At 45.7% G+C, this 23979-nt stretch overlaps 1 protein-coding gene across 1 annotated transcript; it reads right to left on the reverse strand.

Moving 5' to 3' along the window:
- Positions 1-15111: 15111 nt before the first annotated feature.
- On the reverse strand, positions 15112-15891 carry LOC109785611 (mitochondrial import inner membrane translocase subunit Tim9). The gene is made up of 2 exons (XM_020344198.3): positions 15714-15891; positions 15112-15619 (listed from the first exon to the last, which is right to left on the reverse strand). Exons 1-2 carry the CDS (start codon positions 15815-15817, stop codon positions 15415-15417), a joined length of 309 nt encoding a protein of 102 aa, XP_020199787.1. The 5' UTR covers positions 15818-15891; the 3' UTR covers positions 15112-15414.
- Positions 15892-23979: the final 8088 nt, after the last annotated feature.

Genomic DNA, 23979 nt, shown 5'->3' on the forward strand with positions numbered 1-23979 from the left:
CTACGACTTGAGCGTGGTTGTGTGGGGTAGTATTGCGGGTGGTGGATCAACGAATGTTCGGATTGCAAGCTTCGGTGAGCCTCCTCCTCGTCGGCTCATAATCTCTTATTTTCCATTTTTCGGCTGCTTGCAGCTAGTTATCCCCATCCATTTATTGATCCTACGCCGTGAAGATCGGACCTCCCCTTGTACTCCCTCTTCTCCGAAGACAGGGTCGTATCATCTGGTATTCAGAGCAAGGTTTACACGGTAGGATTTGTATCTTTGTTGCTAGATCTATCCTTTTTAGTTTGGTTTTCCCCATCCTAAAGTCCAAAGCCAAAAAGCCATAAAAAATCCAAGCCTTTGTTGCTGAGATCTAGTTGTTTGCTTTCCTCTTTGTGTTTGCACCAAGTTCTATCCAAAGTTGCCCCTGTTTTTCTTTGAGTCTTGTTGTTGGATCTATTGTGCTGCAAAAAAAGTGAGTACAAAAAGAGAGGAAACAAAGAGTGAAAAAAAAGAGCAAAAAAAAGAGAAGAGAAAGTGTTGAGCAACTGTGCAATCATATTCAGTTTGGTGAGAAATTTCAGAAGTTGAAGTGGCAAGTGTTGCAGCTCAAACGTGGTGCAAGGATCTACAATTTTTTTTCTTGTTGATTTGGTTTGCATCGATTGGATCTCAGCACTAGCCCTCCCTTTTTACCCCACCCAGATCCATCTAGAAACCGTCAGCTTACTTCCTTTCGTTCGCCCGTCCAGTCCTGATTTGCTACTTCCGCACAGCCGCCAAGGAATCATTAGAATTTGGGTAAGCAAGAAGGTGAGTTGAGTGTTTTCCACATATATTTTTTCTTTTTCCACTTGTTTCCAAGAGTTAACATGACAGGATCCAACTCGAGTGTACATGGAAATCAACATGTGGAAGATGATCTCCCAAAAAACTCGCGCAGCACTTGGTGATATGATTCAGGAGAGTATAGTTGCAGCTATGCGAAGGATGTTCGGTGGTCATCTTCCTATCGCGGGTAATGGGGATCAACATCAACATAGCCCCGCCGCCTCGCTGGCTGTCGACAACCGGCAACGTCAAGGAAACAACGATCGCCATGTTGGTCGGGGAAGAGTGGCAGGAGCTGCTGCCCATGGCGCCCCTGCTGTTGGTGCTGAACGGAGGCGTGGCGACTTTGCTGCCCCCCGTGAGGGTGGGCTGCAAGGAGGAGAAGCTCGCAGGCGAGTCCATGACCCCCGCGGGTTTGCTGCTGATCACCGGCGACGAGTGGCATATGATGGTGATGCCATTTTTCTTGAAGATCAATCCGAGCATTGTGACGAAGATGAAGGCATGGGGGACTATGAACCCTACTCCCCGCCTCGCCGTGGTGCTGTTTTTGGTCGCAATGGTCATCATTATGACCGTCGTGATCAGGATGACCATGACAACCAAGCGAGAGTGAAGCTACATGTGCCATCATTCACAAGAAAAGAGGATCCGGATGTATATATTGAGTGGGAAGAGAAGTGTGATCAGATCTTTCGGATCCATGGTTTTTCTGAAGCCAAGAGAGTTGATCTTGCTGTTATGGAGTTCTCTGGTTATGCTCTTACATGGTGGAATCAGCTGCAAGACTATCGGTTGATGTCTGGCAATAATCATATCCGCAGCTGGACTTTGATGAAGGAAGTCATGAGGCGCCGTTTTGTTCCATCATACTATGAGAGGCATCTGTACAACCGGTTGCAGGGGCTCACTCAAGGTTTCCGCACTGTTGAGGAGTACTATAAAGAGATGGAGGTGCTGCTAATTCGGACAAGAACCCGTGAAAGTGATGAGGCGAAGATGGCAAGATTTTTACATGGGCTGAATGACGAAATATCATATTTTGTGGAGATGTTTCCTTATGATACATTACAAGATGTGGTACATCAAGCTATAAGAGTTGAGAAGAAGAATATGCGTAATGGTCGTACTCGTGCTTTCCAAGGCCGCACCACCACAAGCTCATGCCAGCGAGCACAACAGCCATATGGTTCTCAGTTTGAGGGTGCACCACCTAGACACCCACATGCCTCGACGGCTTCCTCACCTGCTATTCACAATCAAGATAAGAGGTCATCAGCTACAGCAGGAGTATCCTCTACTCCACCTCCAGAAAAGAGTTCTACACGCAGCAGCGACATTCAATGCCACGAGTGCAAAGGAAGAGGTCATATTTCTTCGGAATATCCAAGCAAAAGAACTATGATCATCAATGAACGAGGTGAATGGGAGTCTGAAAGTGACCTCGAAGGTGGCAATGATGAAGTGGAAGAGGAGCAAGGTTGGGAAGTAGGAGAACTATTTTATCTCATGAGGAATTTGATGGAGAAGCTTTGGTTGTATGTCATTCACTTAATGCCCAGGTTGTGGAGGAGGACAAGGGGCAGCGGCATAATCTTTTCCACACCCGTTGCCTTGTCAACTCAAATATATGTCAAGTGATTGTTGATAGTGGCAGCTGCAACAATATTGCAAGCACGGAGATGGTCGAGAAGCTTCAATTGCAAACAAAACGTCACCCACACCCATACCGCATGCAATGGTCGAATGATTGTGGCGCAATTAAGGTGATTAGCAGCGTGCAAAAAACCAATTTCAGTTGGGACATATCAAGATGATGTTGAGTGTGATGTGGTGCCTATGCACGCTTGTCACTTGCTTCTTGGACGACCGTGGTTGCATGACCGTGATGTGCAAATCAGCGGGCGTGCGAATCGCTTATGTTTTATCCATAAAGGAGAAAAGTTCACTTGGCTGCCCATGACACCCGAGGAAGTCTATCTTGATGAGATGAAAAGGAAAGGAAAGAAAAAGGGAGAGAGTGATCATACACAACGAGTGAGCCACCAACATAGTGAGGGAGTGTTTCCACAGCCAAAAGCTCCACAGCCAAATATGACCAAGCCCCGGGAAAAACAGGGATTAGTTATGATGGCTAGGAAAAGGGATATGCGGGAATTGAGAGAACCTAATGCTCCATTCTTTGTACCCATGTACAAGGAAACTTTATTGGCTGCTAACGACTTAGAGAAATATATATGAGTGGTGGCAAGTACACCTGGTCCAATAACCAGTCCCATCCTACGCTCGAAAAACTTGATCGGGTATTAATGTCTGACTCCTGGGAGGAGATGTTTCCCTTGGTCTCTCTGAGAAAATTGGTTAGGGAACTGGCTGACCACAACCCTATTTTGTTCTATCTTGATGGGGAAAATAGGGTGCCTACTAAGGCCCGAGAATTTCGATTTGACCTATCCTGGCTAAAGGATGACAGATTCCTCGGCCTAGTGGCTAAAATCTGGAATAGGAAGGTTGCTGCCTCGGATCCCATTGACATCTTAAACATCAAATTGAAAAGATTTAAATCTTATTTCAAGGGGTGGGGCTCGGATAAATTTGGGCATGCCAAGAGACGGAAAGAAGACCTACGAATTGAGCTTGAGCTGCTGGAAGAGGCAGAGGAGGAGGGCCCCCTCTCGCCCGAGCTATACTGTAGAAAAACTAATATCTGTTTTGAGCTCCATGAGCTGCTTATCGCTGAAGAAATCTACTGGCTTCAGCAGTCTCACGAACGCTGGCTGCTTCGAGGGGACCGCAATACGGACTACTTTCATAAGATAGCCAATGGCCGTAGAAGAAAAAATACAATCCACACTCTCAAATGTGGAGAGGTGGAGATTGAGGGCACTGATAATCTGTTGGCTCATGCTACTAACTTCTATAAGGATCTCTTTGGCCCTGCACCAGGTAACTTGTTTCATCTGGATCCTGAGACTTGGGGAGAGGCTGAAAGACTCTCAGCCAGAGATAATATCGATTTAATTAGAGAGTTTTCTGAGGAAGAGGTCAAAGATGCTCTATTTGACATGGACATCAACAGAGCTCCGGGCCCTGATAATATTCCTGCTGAATTTTATCAGTGTTGCTGGGAGATAGTCAAAATTGATATTATGAGGCTTTTTGACAGCTTCCACAAAGGCACACTGGATGTGCAGCGTCTTAACTATGGCATCATCACCATACTCCCTAAAGTCTCGGGGGCTGACCGTATACAGCAATTTCGACCTATCTGTCTTCTTCGTTGCCCCTACAAGTTGATCACCAAGGTCATGGATATGAGAGTTTCTAGGTACGCTGACATTCTTATTAGCCCCACTCAGAATGCCTTCATAAAAGGCAGAAGCATTATGGATGGGGTGCTGGCCCTCCATGAACTTCTCAACTACACCCATGTCAAAAAGAGAGTCGGGGTGATCCTCAAACTTGATTTTGAAAAGGCTTACGACAAGGTCAATTGGGACTTCCTACTTGAGTGTCATAAGATGCGAGGCTTTGATCCCAAATGGTGTAGTTGGGTTGAGCAAATCCTGCACAATGGCACAGTCAGCATCAAGTTAAATAATTGTGTCGGGCCTTATTTCCAAAGTGCCAAAGGGGTACGCCAGGGGGACCCCTATTCTCCTTTTTTGTTTAATATGGCTGTGGAGTGCCTCACTAAAATGATCAAGAACGCCCAGAACAATAATCTTATTGTTGGGTTAGCTTCGGATCTAATCCCACATGGAGTTGCGGTGCTGCAATACACAGACGACATGATTATCTGCCTAGAGCATGATGTTGAAAAAGCTGTTAATCTTAAACTCCTGTTGTACATTTTTGAGAAGATGTCTGGCCTCAAGGTGAATTTTCACAAGAGTGAGATCTTAACCGTTGGGGGGGGGGGGGGGGGGGATGCCCAAATTACTAAGACTTATGCTGAGCTTTTCAACTGTGATATAGGCCAATTCCCTCTTAAGTATCTGGGCATGCCGGTGAGTTACACGGCTCTGAGAAACTCTGACTGGGATTTCATAGTTGATAAATATCTCCTTAGATTCGATGCCTGGGTTGGTAATACTGCTTCTATGGGAGGGAGACACACCCTTCTAGACTCGATAGTTACTCAACTCTCTCTATACCACATGTCTATGTGGCTGATGGACAAATCTTTTGTGGAAAAATTGGATAAATACAGAAGGAGATTCTTCTGGCAGGGGTGTAGTAAGAAACGAAGATATCACTTGATCAGATGGAACAAGATATGTAGATCCAAAGAAAAAGGGGGGCTTGGTATTAAAGACTTGCGCAAGCAAAATATTAGTCTGATGCTCAAGTGGTGGTGGAAGCTAGACACCCAGAAAGGAATCTGGCAAGATATTGTTCGGGCTAGGTATCTTCACAACCAAACTGTTGCAACTGTTAGCCCTCGTTTCTCTGATTCACCTTGTTGGAAAAACTTGTTGAAAATCAAAAACATGTACATGATAGGCAGGAAGCTTCACGTGGGGACAGGCAACCTAACCAGGTTGTGGAAAGACTCTATTAATGGGTTAACTCCTTTCCAAGAACAATTCCCATGCCTCTTTGATATTTGTGTTGATCAAGATTGTACCCTGGATATGCTTAGCTCCACAACCTGTTCTAGCTTTTTCCGCAGAAGATTGAACGCTGATTTGACAGACCAGTGGTCTAATCTTCGAGATCAGGTGCGCAATCTGAACTTACCGAATGCCCCTGACTCGGTGTATTGGTGCCTGAATAAATCTGGCAAATACACTACCAAATCCATGTATAAATGTCTTGAAAAACCCCTTAGCGGATGCAACTATAGGTGGATTTGGAAAGCCAAAATCCCTCTCAAAATACAAATCTTTCTTTGGCAACTCTCACAAGATGCCGTCCTGACTAGGCAGGTGATGCGTCATCGAAAATGGCCAAGGAACCCTGTGTGTTCCTTCTGCCAACAAATTGAAACTTCCCAGCACTTGTTCTTTGAATGTTCTGTTGCCAGAGTGGTTTGGAGGTCTATTGGAGTAACTCTGGGGACTGGTCTTTGCCCTAAGAACTGCTGGCAATTTTTTGTTTGGTGTTACTCTTTCATCCCCGACTACCAACGTTTCTATACGGTGGCCTTGGGCGCGATTACCTGGTCTATTTGGCTGGCGCGAAACCGTGCTACTTTTGAGAATAATATGATCAAATCTCCTTTTGAGATTGTGTTTACGGTGGTTTCCTTCCTTCTTTATTGGGCAGGGCTCCAGGCGGGGGACGACGTCAAGCAGCTTCGGGCAGGGGCGGAGATGATTCGCGACGGGACGATGAGGCTGATGCGAGCCTGTGATGCAACTATCAAGATTGGAGACTAAAAAACAAAAATAGGGAAGGAGATCGACGGATTATCCCCCAAGCACCTCATACTCACGCCGCGTCTCGTTTACCCCGGTCGTCTGGACAGAGGACTACTGTTTTGAGCTACGGCTCCTGGTGTTTTGCTGTCATACTTTCTGGTGGCTTTTGGACTGTCGTTTGTAATAGGTCTAGATGTTTGGTGCTACTAGGTTTTCGCCCCATGGCGCCCGTTTCGATGGCAGGCGGGTGCCGTGGGTTTCCTAGTAGTGCGTTGAACTCGCTCTCCCCTTCTCCATGTTCTTAGTCTCATCTCTGTTTCTCAGACTGGTTGTATTTCCGTTCTAAGTAATGGAAAGGGGGTTAGCCCGGTTCAAAAAAAAACTTACCCTCAACTCTTCCTAGTGTTGTATTGGATCTTTTGCAGGAGTATGGGGATGTGCTTCACAAGGAGGTGCCACCCAGATTGCCGCTGAAGCGAGGCATTGAACACCAAATTGACTTGGTTCTGGGCGCGCCGCTTCCAAAAATTCCACATATTGAGAGTGCTAAGAGGGGTGAGTTGAGTGACTCCACCAAATGTGAGGAAGAATGTCCATTTTCCAAAAATCCACATATTGAGAATGATAAGAGAGGTGAGATGAGTGACTCCACCAGATGTGAGGAAGAGTGTTCACTTCCCAAAAGTCCACATAATCAGAGTGATAAGAGAGGTGAGGTGAGTGAGTCCACCAAATGTGAGGATCAGACTGTTCAAAATGAGATTAGAGAGATGGAATATCTCCACCCATGTATACCTCGCATTCAACGAGAGAGGATTAGTGAGTTGTGTGAGTCCACCACATATGAGGGTGAGGTAATCCACCACAAGATTAAAGAAATGAGTGAACCACAACATATTATACCCCACCATCGAAGTGAGAGGAGTAGAGAGTTGTGTGAGTCCACCAAATCTGAGCTTGAGGTGTTTACACACAATATCAAAGAGATGAGTGATCCACCAAATGAAAGGAGAGAAGACTATTCAACTACTAACCATTCACAAAGCTCTCTTTCTTTGAAGTATGTGCAGATGCAAAAATCATACTTAGCTGCCCTGCTACAGCGATGGGAGGATGAGATTCATGAACAATTATGGCGCACATGGAGCACCATCAAAGAAACATCATGTGTGGTAAGTGATCTTCAAAAGGGCATGGAAGTACTTGGTAAGGTAAAAGAAAAGAGAACATTCATCCTGAAGCACCCAGAGGTATGCACTTATGAACTCTTGAAGCATTGGCGCGATGAAATCAGAGACAAGATGTTTGGTATATCATCCATCCAACAATACCACTGTGTCCATCTTGAAGGGACTATAAAAGAGCCAACAAAACTAAAATTTGAACATAATTATTCACCTTTTCCTTTACCAAGACATTTTGTATTGTCCTCATGCTATTATTTTGTAAGCCGAAGGAAGTCCAGGACGACTTCTCTTCAAGAGAGGGAGGCTGATATGAACATGGATGTGCCTGATTACAAATTTGTACTCCATGGAAATGTTAGTTGGAAGGAATTGATGAGTCGAACCAAATATTTGATGTTCGCGAAGGTGCAAGCTAAACTTATGCATTTGATAAAATCTTTGCATTGCTTCTTTGTACTGGCCTATTTTCTTTTGTGTGATGACCAGCTAGAGTCGAGAACGACTCGCTTTCAAGAGAGGGAGGATGATGAGGACATGAAAACCATTAAACCCTTAGAGTCGAGGATGACTCCTTTTCAAGAGGGGGAGGATGATGAGGACATGACAACCATTTATACATCCTTGGTCATCAAAGGAGAAACCATAATATTTCTTGTCAAACGTACACATTGCCAAGTGAACGCAAACTTAAGTTTATACTATAATCTTGAACACATGGCTGCGCTTTCATCTCCTTTGTTGTTGGTTGAACTCAGGTGCAATATCAAAGAAGGCCAAACACATTTCAGTCCGTGCAAAACAATGTTTTATGGACAAGAAACAAAGTTAGGAGTTCATGAAGAAATAAGTTGTCTGCTGAAAAAACATTGTTCAAATTCTGACGAAACAATGTTTTGCACGAGTTTGGATATCCCAACTTGCGAAAGGTTCCCAGAACTCGAGTTTTCTGCTGAAGGAAACATTGTTCGACCCGAGTGAACAATGTTTGGTCGGGAACTGCCAACCACCTCCAACGAGAGATTTCCAGAAGCGACCTCATTATGTCTTGAAGCCATTTAGTCAAACCAAAGCCGGTTCTGTTTCACACCTAAGCTGGTTCCAGAAGATAGTTTTCCTTCACACCTATCTAGGGGGGTTGTCCCGATTATAAATAGGCTATCTTCCCTTCGTTGAGGACTTTTGCCATTTCTATCAAAGACCAAAGACATAGACTCCTCCTGAGATTGGAGAGCTCTTCTTACCCTTATTCTCGTGATTCCTTGAGAAATTGCTCCTAATTCGTGCTTCACGACTAGATCGTGTTGTGTGGGTTAGAGTTCGTGGTTTCCCTTGCAGATTGCACCTATCCCGTGCTCCACGACTTGAGCGTGGTTGTGTGGGGTAGTATTGCGGGTTGTGGATCGACGAATGTTCGGATTGCAAGCTTCGGTGAGCCTCCTCCTCGTCGGATCATAATCTCTTATTTTCCATTTTTCGGCTGCTTGCAGCTAGTTATCCCCATCCATTTATTGATCCTACGCCGTGAAGATCGGACCTCCCCTTGTACTCCCTCTTCTCCGAAGACGGGGTCGTATCAGTTTCTGTTTACCACCGCCTTCTTTCACATCTATTTTCCAATCATTATTTTTTTATTCCGTTTCCTGCCACCACCATAACAACCATCTTCATTACAACCTTTGATCCTTTGCTTCCCCCGTTTCCCAACGGAGCTCCTTAAAATTGGTGGTACCATCTCAAAATCTAGAGTAACACGAGTCCACTGAGACTTATATGTGATTGGTTCAATCTCTCGAACATAGGCAACACGGAACTTACACGGGGAGTAGTACTCATGCGGATATGGCTGAAAGTTTACACTTGTGGTCTCTTTAAGGGAATCCAAGTGCATGCTCATGAGGCTTTCCAGTGTGATGTTATTCTAGGCAAGTGCACTCACGGTTAGCTATCTTCAGAACATGGCTCATATCCTCTTGTTGGTGTCCTTGAACTCATAATATTCTCCTGTTGATCTTCCAACAGCCAAATGGTCAAGTCGCCCAGTCATATTATTTATTTTTTGAATGATAGCAGGGAGCGTCTCTTTCCAGAGCATTTCCACAATCCTTCTCTTATCAATAAGTATCACAACTTTCTCTCTTATTGACTCGAATACATTATTGTAACACTTGAATATATTATTGGGAATGTAATCACATTTTATTTTTGTTCCTTTGATCTATCTATTGGCACACTCGAATACATTATTGCGAGTGTAATCACATTTTATTTTTGTGTTGAAGTCACATCTCATCCACTTCAAGTTACGATAAGTACACAAGTTGGTATGTATTGGTTTATCTTCAAATATCTTGCACATATGGTAGTTAAATGTTTTCACGCGATCAGCCTTGGCTGCTGGCGACATGCGACCAAAAACGTCTCCATGAAACTTTTCTAAAGTTTGCGATCAGATGCCTAAAGTGTTTCCTTTGCCGAGCTTGAGGAAAAACAATATTAACTACAATCTCTAACCCTTTGCATGCACTGTCTAACCCTTTGCATAGCTAGACACTGAAGAAGTCCTATTGCCCCATACATAAGCCAAATCCACTAATCTTCAGTTTCAGTACCGAAGAATCCAAATGCTAAAGGAAACATCGTTGCATAAACAAAATCCAGTAATCCTTAGTTTCAGTACTAAAGAATCCTAATGCTAAAGGCAACATCCAATTTTAATCGTCTAGTGATGTCTGATAATTTGACCATTGCACTTTCTAGTCAAATGTGTGCAGTATATATCGCCAGATACAACTAGTCAACTAGCCAACAAGCCATGTATACACAGCTTAATCGCCATAAAATATCAATGGAAATACGCTTCACCTCACTTATCAATCTCCTCTTTGAAGTTCAATAAATTATGGCACTTAAGCCATGCATTGATAGCTTCTTGACTGGCTGTAAACCATATGTGGAAAGTTGAATGGTCAATTAGCAGCTTGTACATCACTAGACTAACAAATTTGGACATTTCCTTCAGAACTTGGATTCTTTGGTATAGAGACTATGATAACTACTTTTGGTTATGCAACAACCACATATGGGAATAGGTCATGTTAAAACTCTAGCTATTTGCATTGGTGCATGCAAAGGGTTCGATGATGTAGCTTCACAAAAAACTTTCATGGAGATGTTTTTGGTCGCATGTGGCTAGCAGCCAAGGCTCATCGCATGGAAACATTTAACTATCATATGAGCAAGACATTCAAAGTTGAACCTACAGTAGGTACCTACTTGTGTACTTATCATCACTTTAAGTGGATGAGATGTGACCTCAACAACGTAATAAAATTTGATTACATTCAAAATAATCTAGCCGAGTGCTTCAATAGCTAGATTAAAGAAACGGATGATCTTCCCATGGATGAGCTACCTGATTCAATAAGAGAGAAGATAATACTTGTTCATAGGAGAAGGGTTGAAGAAATGTTCCGGGAGAGCCACTTTCGGTTACTCTAGATTTTGAGATGATGCCACCGGTTTAAAAGAGCTCTGATGGGAGACGGAAAAGCAGTGGATCAAAGGTTGCCTTCACTAGTAGAAAAAGAGGCTTCCATACGCCCCCATTAGTCCCCAAAATAATCGAACCGCGACCAAAGGGGTCTTTAGTCGCGGTTCGGGAGGAGACCCGCAACCAACTATCTGGGCCCAGCGCGCTCGGTCGACAGCTGGCGGACGGGAGGGGCTTTAGTCCCGGTTGGTTTGGCCAACCGGGACTAAAGGTCCTTAGGCTGGCCCGAAGGCCTTTAGTCGCGGTTGGCCAGACCAACCGCGACTAATGGGATTTGAGGCATTAGTATCGGTTCATGGCACGAACCGGTACTAAAGGCCTCATTTTCAAACTCTACCCCCCCCCCCCCCCCCCCGATCGCCTTTTCAGTTTTAGAAAAAACAAAAGAAAATGATGGAAATGTCAAAAAAAAATAAAAAAAATAAGTTTCCCATGTGATATGTGGTCTAGTTGTTGGGAAAATTAACAAATATGAATTTCGACTTTATTTGCAAAATCTCTCTGGAATTTCTTAAAATGGGCATAACTTTTGCATACGAACTCGGATGAAAAAGTTTTTTATATGAAAAATCATCTACTCGAAAAGTTTTTTATTTTCAAAATCCTCAAAAACCTAACAGAAAAAAAGATACGGGGCTTTTAAGATCTGGAGAGGCAAAAAAAATTCAAAAAATTTCAAATTGTGGTCAAACTGTGGTCAAACTAATTATTCTAGAATATTAGTGTTACTAAATAATTATTTCAGTTTTTTTTTAAATTTTGGTCAAATCTGGTCAAACTGTGGTCAAACAGTGGTCAAACAATGGTCAAACTAATTATTCCAGAAATATTAGTGTTACTAAATAATTATTGTTTTTTAAAACAATAGTTTCAAACTCAAACAGTGAAATGTGTCACTTTGTGCTCAAGCTAAATTTCTGAGGGTTGATAGAATTGACATCCTATTATTGTCAGGAAAACAACAAGTGCAGACTTGGAAACGAGGGAGAATAGAACCCGGAAGTTAAGCGTGCTCAGGCTGGAGTAGTGAGAGGATGGGTGACCGTCCGGGAAGTTAGATGATTTGGAATGATGAGGGGTGATTAGAGATTAGAGGATAAATTGAGCAGTGATGAGGGTGGTGATTAGAGATTAGAGGTTAAAATAATTCAGAAATTTGAAAATAAAAAAAATTCGCAAAGAAACCAGGTTTAGGGGGGCTAAAACCCTAAACCTGCGGAGGAGGCCTTTAGTCCCGGTTAGCCACGAGAACCAGGACTAAAGGTCCTCCGCCCTGACGGACCCCTGGCGCCCACGTGGACGGGCCTTTAGTCCCAGTTAGCCACGAGAACCGGGACTAAAGCCTTTAGTCGCGGTTCGTAAGAGGCGCGACTAGGGGGGGGGGGGTCTTTAGTCGCGCATATTTAGTCCCGGTTGCACAGCCGGGACTAAAGGCCTTTGCGAACCGGGACTAAAGGCCTTTTTTCTACCAGTGCTTGAAGAGCACGGCGATGGTGGCAGCGGCAAACATAAGAAGAAGAAAAAGGATGATGATGGCAAAAGAAATGATCAAGAAGGTGGTGACAAAGAGAAGGGGAAGGAAAATAAGAGATTTGGCACCAGAAATAGGTGCAAACAAAGTGGAATGTTGGGGCATAAAGAAGAAACTTGTCCAGAAAATGGAGCTAAAGAGAGGTAACCCATGTACTAGTATCACATCTATATTAGTATTAGTATATCATTTGTAACATCATGTGTAATTGAACAAAAGGAAAAAGGCTAAAATGGGTCAACTTTATGGCGAAGTGTCTGCTCGCGAGCTCGTTCCATCTATTGCAGCGACACCTACATGAACGGCAATGATCACACTGCCACCCAACCTTCATAACAGCCATGGGGCTACACAAGGAGGTCAATGTTATATTTGTCATATGCATATCTGATTCATGCAGTAAACCAAAAATCCTACTTTTGTAACCTTGGTGTTTAAACATGCAGATGCAGGAGACTTGCTATGGCCATATCTGGAGGTGATGCATCACAACCATCAGGGACAACTATTGCTTCTGTAGCATCACCTACTTCTCAGTTCTTACATCCCTTCATGCTCTACAACATGCCAAAAAAAATTGACCCCAAAGCGGAAGACGCTCTCAGTTTACAGCATTGAGATGCTATTTCAAATTCCAAGAGGTGTTGAATTTGTCAATTTTCGAGATAGAGACTCAAAATTATTGTTATTATTGCTTGATGTAAACTTACATTACTTTGTGTGATTTGAATTGAGCCACCTTTGGTGATATCAGTTAATGATTACAGAGTGATATATACCCTAATTTGATTATTTCATCTATTAAGTTGTTATATGCTATGTTTAAAATTCAGAACTTCACATTTTACAGGGCTGCACACTAGCAAGAACAGGACACACCTTCAGACCTTGAGAGGGAAATCAAAAGACAAACAGAGAAATGAGTCACCATGTTGCTCGAGTTGTCGCGCCCATGCTCACCGGAGTTGTTGTAGTCGTCGTAGTCACCGGAATCGCCGCTCGAAGCCAGCACCATTGTGCCCCTTTTCCAGCTCGAAGTTACTGTTGATGTGCCTGTACACTCTAGCTCCAGCTCGAGGCTAGCACCAGTACCCTCCAGCTCTAGCTCGTTGGCGCTGCTGTTGCAGCAGACACCATCAATGGCCTCCCTGGCGGGAAATGACGAGGAGCGCCATCTGCCTCCTCTGCAGTTCTGAGCTGCAGCAACAGCCGGTGTGCCGCTGAGCCGTCTCTTGTCAGCCTCCTCCGTGGCATCGCCGAGCTGCAGCAGAAGCTGCCGCGCCTCCGGCAGCAGCAGAAGCAGCCGCAAAGATGGGGCCAAGGGTGCCCTCATTGACCTCCTCTAGTAGGTTTGTGACTTCAATACGAGTATAATAAGAGAGGAACGGGAGAAAGGTGATGAACCGGTTGATCCAACCAAGACCAACGGTCAAACACAGAATGGCCCGTAAAGAATGGAAAATTTGCCACATGAGCAATACAGTCTTTTCGCATGGCAAAAATAGGGATAAAAAATGAGTACAGTAATTAGAAAGGGCATATACCAAAAGGAAAAAAGAAAAGCAGGGCAAATCATCTAATCAGATGTAAAGAGGGGCAAATAAACAGGCAAATGATCCAGTCCCCCATTCTTCTATTCACTCACATAATTAAACGGTTGTATTTTTTCAGAAACTTAAAACTTCTGGATCAGAGTTGATGAGCTGTCTTATAGGACTATTGTTTGTGTGCATACATGCAGAGTATCAGCTCAGATGTCTCTGTTTAACAATGATAAGTCAACGACAAGGAAAATCAAGCTTATAATAAAATCTCTTATCGGACTACTGTGAGTTTGCGATGATACTGTCCTGGATACTGATGCTGAGAGTTGATGAGACTGCAACAAGAACCTGGAGCGACTTAACCTGGATAACTAAATCTTCATTTTAGATCCAAGTACCCTTCAATCATTCCGTTTATGAATGAGAATGGCACCCAAAAAAATCTTTAAACAGAACAATCAGTGTGTTTACTGTTTAGAGTGAATAAATCTTCTAGGACAACATTTTCTGTTTCGTATACAAATTATACAGAGTGCAGATGTGCAATCACTGAATACATGAGGTTCTCCTACATTTCTTTGTCTGATATCTTGGTTGTATTCACATCGGATCCATTTGGCCTTTGCTACATTACTCTGATGAACCATATTTCTTGAACAAATCATTTTTTGTTATCCCATCATCTGAAGTTTCTCTAAACTTTTATTCTGAGGAGAAGTTCAGATCCTATCATTTGAGCCAGAGATATATAATAAATTCAGAGTTGAGTACTGGTTGTAACAGGCTATGGAAACAAAAGGACATGCACTTGATTGCAGTGATGTTGAGTTGTTGACACATTGTTGTAAACGATCTATTTATCATATGGCAAGGAAATTCAAGTTTGGCATATGACAGCCAAAAGATGCAGTCAACTTTGGAAGTGGAAGCTGAATCTAGACAAGCTTCAAATCAACATCATGTATCATTGTTGATTTGACATTATACCGGGCTATGAGACAAAAAAAGGGAGAAATCCTGAACTTGTATACAGAGAATGAAGCATGAATGGCACCAAGAATTCAGGTTTGCATCAATACACATCCTGAATTCCGAATTGACACATGGAAGCAACAGCTTTCAATCAGACAAGGAAATGCATGACATTCAGTGAAACATTCACCGATACTAAGTTTGTAAAGCATGGAAACCATGCATGTTTGCATCCACCCATGTTCCGAATCCGTGGTGTGGTTCGATACAGCCGCAATCAATATCGCATCAGAAATTCAGAATCCGTGGTTCGTTCTACTCTGTCACTACTGGTGTCTCTCTCAGGCATCACAAGCGCTACATCAGAACTCAAACTGCAGAAGACTAACCAGAGCAGGCAAAAAAGTTCCCCCAGCCGAGGGTGGAGTGGAGCGCAGGGCCGCACGAATCAGTCGTCCTCGTCCTCGTCGTCGGCCGCGGCGGAGGGGTCGGCGAGCTTGTTGAAGCGGGCGGCGGACGCGGCGGTGGCGAGCTGGTACTTGCGGACGCAGGCGCGGACGCAGTCCCCCTCGCGCTTGCCCAGCGTCTTGCGGTAGAAGGTGGTGACGCAGTCGGAGAAGCACCGGTGCGAGAGCCAGGTGTACAGCCGGATCCTGCGCGACGGGCAAGTGACGCCATTAGAGGAGCTAATCGAGAGGGGCGGGGAGGTGGGAGGCAGGGGGAGGGGGAGAGGGGCGGAGCGCGTACGAGTCACGGGCCTTGAGGTTGTCGGTGATGGCGGCCAGGCGGGCCTGGTCCTCCTCCTCGCTGCCTCCGCCGGCGGCGGCGGCGGCGGCGCCGCTGGTGTCCATGATTCGGCTTTTTCTTGGGGGAGAAGTGGGGAGTGGGGCGGAGGCGGCCGCCGAGCCGAGGAGAAGGAAGTGGGTACCCCAGTTACGGCCCATGGGCCGTGATGCAAGCAGATGTATAGAAGGGCTTAGAAGACATTACAGGGCCGAGGCCCTGATTCTGTTACCCCAGTTACGGCCCAGCGAGTTGAGAGGCGACATCACCTCCTCCACCGTCCTAGATACCGTGGATTGAAGCGGTTAGCGTGGCTACACTAGTCCTCGGGCCGCTCTGTGGGTGCTCATGCCGGACCACCGATGGGAGCGACGGTGTGTGATCCACCACACCGGCGCTCTACCGACATGATCCAAGGCGCGTGGGACTGCAGTGGTGTTTCGTTGGTCATGTTCCGTCGGCAAGGCCCAGGCGGCAAAGCGATGATCTGCTTATACGACCTTCGGCGGGGCCATGAAGATGTTGTCGACGGCGTAAACATCTAACGCTCATATCTCCGTCGAGCATTTTCGGCGACGATGCGAAAGTTAGCTCCACTGGTGGCAGTCGTGCGACGCATTTTGGGTCTGGCCAGCACCGACGGGTACGAAGCACCGATGTGGGTGCGGCCACGATACTTGGAGGTGCTTGTGGAGATGATGAGGAAGCTGCCGCACGACAAAAGGAAGGTCTTTGCCCACCTGACCAAACACGTGAGGGCTTAGGAAGGCATTTTCATGTTTTTGTACAAGTGCTTGAAAATGAATAGTGATCCACACACGAAAATTAGAATCTGGAAAGGGCCTGAATTTCTTTTGAATCAGGGGACCTTTTTTTCTTGAAAGGAGCACGTGCTTCCGAGCATACCAAGAAAAACAAAAGCTGTTTTCTATTGATGAAATATCGATATATTAAAAGGAAATAAAAAACTCTACAATTTTGAACCAAATAAGGAATTTCAAATAATGCTTGAGATTTGAGATAAGCTCATGAATAAAAAAAAGTTCATGAATTTGAATATAGAACACAAAATTTTGAAAAAAGATTCACGAATTTTAGATATTTTAGTAAATTGGAAAAAGGTTCACGAAATTGAAAAAAGAATTCATGAATTTTAAAAAAGTTTTACGTTCATGAACTTGAAAAAACTTCATAGATTTTGCGAATTTAAAAGAAGTTCATAGACTTGGAAAAGTTCATGAGTTTCATGGAATAAACAATGTTCATAGATTTTAAAATAATTCATCAAATTTGAACCCTTTTTCAAATTAGGGTGAATATTTTTTTAATTCAATTCTTTTCAACGAATTCAAATAATGTTCGTAATACTTTCTAAATTTAGAGTTTTTAAAATTCATTAAAAAATAAAAATTCATGATTATCTAAATAGTGACAAGTTTTTGAACTCACTACATTTTTTGAAATTGCATACATTTTTTCGAACTCATGAACAAGATCTTTGCATAGGAGAACATTTTTTTGAAATTCGAGAACAACTTTTGAATACACGAACATTTATATTTGAAATCATGAACATTTTTTGAATCGATGAACTTTTACTGAAATTCATGAATAGTAATTGATTATGAATTTTTTTCAATACACAAACATTTTTTAAACCAAAAATGTTCTATGATTTTCAACATTCTTTGAAGCAACGGATTCGGACTTGGAGTACATATACAAGCACTATGATGAGTCATCCAATGAGTCATCCGACAAGGAGGACTAAATGGATGAAATGGCTATGATGCAGGCAGTCCTTGCAGACACGGAGCAGGCGGAAGAGCATGTTCTCAATTTCAAGGAAACGATCAAGGCGGAAGCGGCTAGTTGATTTCATGTTTGAACTACATTAAATCAAAAAATTTGTTGGAATGTAATATTTAAGTTAGAACTACGATAGCGAACCAACCTATGATTGGATGGTAAGCAGGAAAGTGGTACCCCAACCCACCAGGGTTCAAGTCCTAGACTTGACATTGGTGCTTGCATTATTCCTAGATTAATTTTAGCCTTCCGATGATGTTCGTTCAGTGGGAGCAGACGTTCCCATCGACTATGAGGTGCCTACGATGACTTTGTAAAATCTCAAAATGGTAATGCCGTCACACTGTCTCGAAAGTGCTCATAGGGGGTAGGGTGTGCGTGCGTGCGTTCATAGGGATGAGTCTATGCTTGTGTGTGTGAGCGACTTTGATTGTACTATGTTCTTAGTGTACAACCCCATATGTTGTCGAACTAACATGTGATGATTAATTTACCCGTCATAAAAAAAGGTGCCTCCACAGTGCAGCACCAAAACTTTGGAAGCATGTGTCATATCTAGTAGATCAACCAAAGATGCAAAGGGGGTATTTCACCTTTTTTGATAATAAGGATGACACAGTTCAAAAGAAAAACCCAAAGTGTATATAGTTTGTAGCCAACAAATAGATCGCCAACGACACCACTTGAATCCAAAATCTGAGCAATGCAATCCAAAACCAAAGTACAACTCTTGCAACCATTTGGCATGAGTGGTGAGCTATATCAAAAACTCTCATTATTGCAAATTTGTTTTATGGGTGCTAGCTAATAAAATTCCATTAGGAACTTTGACAACATTATAAAAAAGCTGATTTCAGCATGAGTTCAGGACTGACAAGTCAAAAAGGAGAATATATTTCAAACATTCAGCCCTGAAATGCCGAGACATTTAAGTTATCGTCGTATTTATGCACAACCAGATTTTCGTTATGACTGGGTGTTCATGCAGGTAACTTCAACAATTGATCTCTACAGAACATGGCAAATACCAACCTTGCAATTGAGAAACAGAGTATACATGAACATCAGACCAAGGAAAGCATCCCCTGAAAACAGAGTACAAACACAACCACATGTCCACATCTGGTACTTCGGCTTACTCCCTCTGTAAAGAAATATAAGAGCGTTTAGATCACTCTTATATTTCTTTACGGAGGAAGTACTATTGATTTCCGGCATATTATGGTCGTTCGGGTGTGCCTCGACCATGCTCTTCAACACACCCTCCACACTGAAGTCCTGACACGGAGCCTTGTAAGGCAGGCGAAGCGCTGGATACGGAAGTCAGATGCACCACGAGCGATTTTGAAGTCCATAGAAAGGGGTGTCAGAGCATCTTCAGCCGTTGGCCCCTCAGGGGGCGATTTTACGCGCCCCTCGGCGAGCCGGCGCTAAAATCGGCGTGGGGGCGAGCGGGTTCCAGCCGCTCGCCCCAGGGTCGCCCCAGACGTGGTTTTTTTTTTTTGTTTTTGAAAAAACTGAATTCGGCAAAGTTCGGCAAATTGGACAAAACATTCGGCTAAATTCGGCAAACTTGACATAATATTCGACATGTTCGGCGTTATTACATAAGTTATTTAAAAAAACCAACTACGGGGCGAAGAAGTCGCTGTGCGGTGAAGTCGCCGACGTCGCCGCGGTCCTCGTCGTCATCGTCGGCGGCCTTCTCCTTCTTGATGGCGCGGCCGCCCCTGCTGGACCCCTGCCCAGCGTCTCCATGGCGGACCGGTAGCGGCGGCGCGTCATCGTCGTCGTCGTTGTCGTCGAGGACGACGACGCCTCCCTCGTCCCGGCTGTCGTGGTTCTAAGTCTGACAGTAGAATGGGGGGTAGGGATGTAGAGGCAAGATCCTAGCTATGGAGAAGTTGTACGCACAAGTTTTACGAGTTCAGGCCCTTCTCGGAGGAAGTAACAGCCCTACGTCTCGGAGCCCGGAGGCGGTCGACTGGATTATATGCGTGCGTGCTACAGGGGGTGCGAACCCTTGTCCCAGAGGAGGGGGTGGCTTATATAGAGTGCGCCAGGACCCCAGCTCCCCTCCGTTACACAGGGTTCAATGTTCATAAAGAAGGAGCGTTACAGGTAACGTCCGTAGTAAAGTGGTATAAATGACTATTAAGTCTAAGGGTAAATGCCCGACCGTTGCTGCGCGGAGTGGCTTTAGATCTTCTGCACGTCGAGTGGTTTAGTGGTCGAGTGACCTAAATAGGGGGGGGGGTCTCCGAGTGAATGGTAGGTCGAGTGGATTGCATTCGACACCTTTGGTGGGTCCCCTCTATTTACTCTTGAACCTCTTTGCTTCTAGGACAAGGACCTTAGGTAGGACGTATAGGTCAGGTCTATTACCCTACCCCAGGTCTATGTCCTCATCATTAGCCCCCGAATGGATTGAGGCCCAAGTGAAAAGAAGGTTGAAGTTGACCTTGGTTTGACTCTTGCTGTCATCTCCAAATGGATGCCAGTTGTTGGAACTTCGGCTTCGTTTCAGTCGCCTTGATCGATTCAGAAATGGCCGACTGGTTTTTATAACGTCATCCGTCGAGTGTTATCCTTGACATGGAATCTTTGGTGTGATCGGTTGTAGAGGATCCCGGATTTCGCGGCATTCGAAATTTTGGTGGAAGCGCGTAAGGCGGAGCGCGCTGTGGTAAGCGGAGTAGATAAAATAGGACGTTTCGATTTCCGCGCCACCTTTTTCGCCACGTATCCCGTGTGCGACTGTTAAGGGATTTGACAGGATCGTCCGGGCACACGCATCAGCCACTCGGAAGTAGGCCTTTAAAAGCGGCGAGGCCGAGGCGTCCGCACTGTGCGTGCCCATTCTCCTTCTTCTTCCTCTTGCTTCTTTACCTCGTTCAGCTTCTCCACTCTCGACGCCGCCGCTCCGCCGCCATGGGGAAGGAGAAAACGGCGGCGCTGGAATGCGCGAAGAAGGCGACGGGGGCGGCGAAAAGCAAGAAGACGAATCGGGGATCTTCATCGCGCTCGGGGCTGCCGTCGGGTTGGATCCAGGGAGATTGGATCCGATCCTCACTTCGGCAGGAAGAATTGGACGATATGGCCGAGTTAGGGCTGATCGTCCATGATTCCGCGCGGCTGCCGGAGGGGGAAACGGAGCCACAGCCGCGACCGGGTGAGTGTGTTCTGCTCGCCATTCATGTCGACCGCGGCTTCTCGCTTCCTCCACACCCCTTCTTTCGAGGTTTCTTGAATTTCTTCGGGGCTCAACTCCATCATTTCACTCCCAACACCATCACATACCTTGCCACATTCGTGTCCGTGTGCGAGAATTTCCTGGGGTGTCGACCGCACTGGGTTCTTTTCAAGCACATTTTCACCATCCGCTCCCAAACAGTGAAGAAAGCGAACTCGAACGACGATAAAACCCATGTTATCTAGATGTGTGGGGGTCTGGGTATTCAGAAGAGGAAGAGGAGTTCCTTCCCTTCGATGACTCTTCCTGAGTCGGTTAGGGGCTGGCAGTCGAGCTGGTTCTATTGCCAGGATATCGTGACCCCAGGCCAGTCGACTGGCCTTCCCCCTTTCTCTTTTGATCGTGTTCAAACTCCATCTTCGTTGAAAGTGACCGCCGTGGAGAAGGTGGAGACGGGCATGCTGGTCGAGAGAGTAGTTCAACTGATCAATCAAGGTGTCACCGGCATGGATCTGCTGGAGGTGTTCCTCAGTCGGCGCATTCAACCACTCCAAGCTCGTGACCACTCCATGTGGGTGTACTTCGGGGCTGGTGATACCGCTCGGGTTCATCCGGAGGAGGTGGCGGCCAAAACAGTGGCCCAGTGGCTGAGGGGCATCACCTGGAACAAGGACAACCCCAGGGGCGCCAGGAGAGTCAACCCTTTCAGCGACAGCAACCAGCCAGACAAGGTTTGGCCACTACAACTGATTGAATTTGGATGTGTTTTCTGACTGTTTGTTGATCCGACTGATTTCCACTCGGTTCCTTGTTTTGTAGATTTATACAGAGATGTACTCAATGCATAATGGCGAACAAGCTCTGGAGCAGGACCATGAAGGCGAGGACAGCGCGGAGGAGAGCGGCGAGTGGGAGTCACCAGCCGAAGATGATGAAGATGAGAGCGATGAGTCGGACGACGAGGAGGTAGCCGACTCACCACCTCGTTCCGAACGTCGATCCAAGCAGCACCATGATCCCGCGGGAAGGCGCGGCAAGGCGGTGGCCTCGAGTGCTCCATCTCAAAAGCGCGCTCGGTCTTCGACTCCAGAATTGGCTGAGAAGGTCACCAAGCAGCCCAAGATCAATCCTTCGAAGGCTCAGAAGACCTTGCCTAGAATCAAGATGGACGTTCCTGTTGCTTCTGGGTAAATGTTCTCCCTGTATTTTCTTGTTCTCACTGATTCTCTTGTACTGACCGAGTGGATGATGAACCTTTACAGCCCGGCCTCGGCTACGACTGATATGGATGTCGACAAGACCCCAGACGACGAGGAAGCCGATGACGCAGCTACCTCCAAAGCCAGTAAGTCTGCCCGACTCAAATTTATTTGGACGACTGGATTGTCTGTCAGCTATCTCTTTGACTTTCTCTGTTTGTTGCAGCACCACGGGACGTTGTTGTGCTCCCGGACGATGAAGAAGAAGTATCGCTGAGGGGAAGGAGGAGGAGGGACAAGGAACTGAGCGGGAAAGCGCCTGAGGCCCAGGTTCCTCAGTCGACTGATATGCCTGGGACGGCAGTCGAGCGATCGACAGATCCGGCACGTACCAACACCACTTTCGCTATCCTGCTGTCGACTGATTGCCCATCAGGATCAGCTACGCAGACCTCTGCTGCACCAATACAACTCCACGCATCAGACCCAGCGGTTGCTCCGCCTGCTCTGCCATCATCGCTTTTCACTGCGTATCAAACCCCGGACGACCCACCGACTGCCGCCAAGGAAGCTCTTCTTCAGTTGAACCTTGTGATGGGGCAAATGAAAGTGGTGCATGAGGCCAGTCAGGTGGCCTTCAACGCCGGAGCTGCTCTGCAGACCAATGTCCAGGTTAGTTGATTTTTGATTGATCATATTTCTCATCTGATCACCCACTAGGGTGTGACTATTTTGAAGTTGCACGACTCAATTTGAGTCGTCTTGAATTGAATCTTTGAACTAGTGGGGGCACTCTTAGTGCACCCACTGGGTGTAGTCCCCGAGACCATAGTTGACTGCGGGCAGTCGACTATGGTCTGAGAATCTGAATTTTGTCACTCGGTCTGGACTGGCCAGGTCGAATGACACCAGAACCAGTGGGGGCACACTATGTGCACCCATTGGGTGTAGTCCCCGAGGCCATGGTTGACTGCGGGCAGTCGACTATGGTCTGAGAACTGCTTTTTTACTCTCGCGCTGGGCAGACCATGTCGAGTGTTTATTCAAACCAGTGGGGGCACGCTAAGTGCACCCACTGGGTGTAGTCCCCGAGACTGCCGTTGAATGTTTGATTCGGCGGTAGTCTTAGAGTAGCTATCACTGTGATGTCTTTTTACCTCGGTCAACTGATATGGCTTATACTGTAGAAATCTTGTGATCTTGGGGTTCAGCTTTCCACAATGAACAAGCAGCAAATCAGCCTCAAGCTTGATCTGGAATTGGCCAAGAAGAATCTCAAGACTGCTCGTGATGAAGTAGCTGCTATGGGAGGTAACCAATCATCAACTGTCTTTCTCACTGCTGGCACTTTTCCTTTCCATTTTTTGAACCGAGTGACTCGACTCGAGCAGATGTATGTAGTGAAAACCGTCAACTCCAAGCCCGTCTGAAGAATGTTATTTCTTTAGAGAAAATGAAGCAGGCTTTGGACAAGAAGGATCTGGATCTTGCTGCTGCACAGAAGGAAGCGCGAGAGAAAACGGCGCTTGCTGACAAGAAGCTTGCTTCAGTCGGCAAGTTAGAAGAGGAGAACTCCAAACTGAAGGCTGCTGTCTCTGACGCCAATCGGGAGGTCGAGCGACTGAAGAAAGACAAGGAAAAGCTGACTGACGAGCTTGGGAGCCTCAAGGCCAAGAAGGGCGAGTTGGAGTCTTATCTGGGCCAGCTTGCTGCAAAGCTGGTCCTAAAACTTGAAGGTACTGATGATTGACTGACTTATTACGGTCGACTGTCAAGCTTGATTATATCGTCGACTCACCATTTACTCAATTGTGTAGAGCTTTGTCAAGACTTTGAAGCGGAAACTGGGCGGGTCGAGACGGGTCTCGATCCCATAAATTGTCCAGTCAAGGATGATGTTGCGATGAATGTGCTGCGGTTTGAATCTCGCATGGACAGCGCGGTTGCTTATCTTGCCCGCCTGAAGGCAGCGATGACTCGGGTTGATACTGAACTCTGTCCTCAGGCGGAACTGTCTCAAGACCTCAAG

The sequence above is a fragment of the Aegilops tauschii genome, chromosome 1 (assembly GCF_002575655.3).
Source record: "Aegilops tauschii subsp. strangulata cultivar AL8/78 chromosome 1, Aet v6.0, whole genome shotgun sequence".
NCBI classification, from domain to species: Eukaryota; Viridiplantae; Streptophyta; class Magnoliopsida; order Poales; family Poaceae; genus Aegilops; species Aegilops tauschii.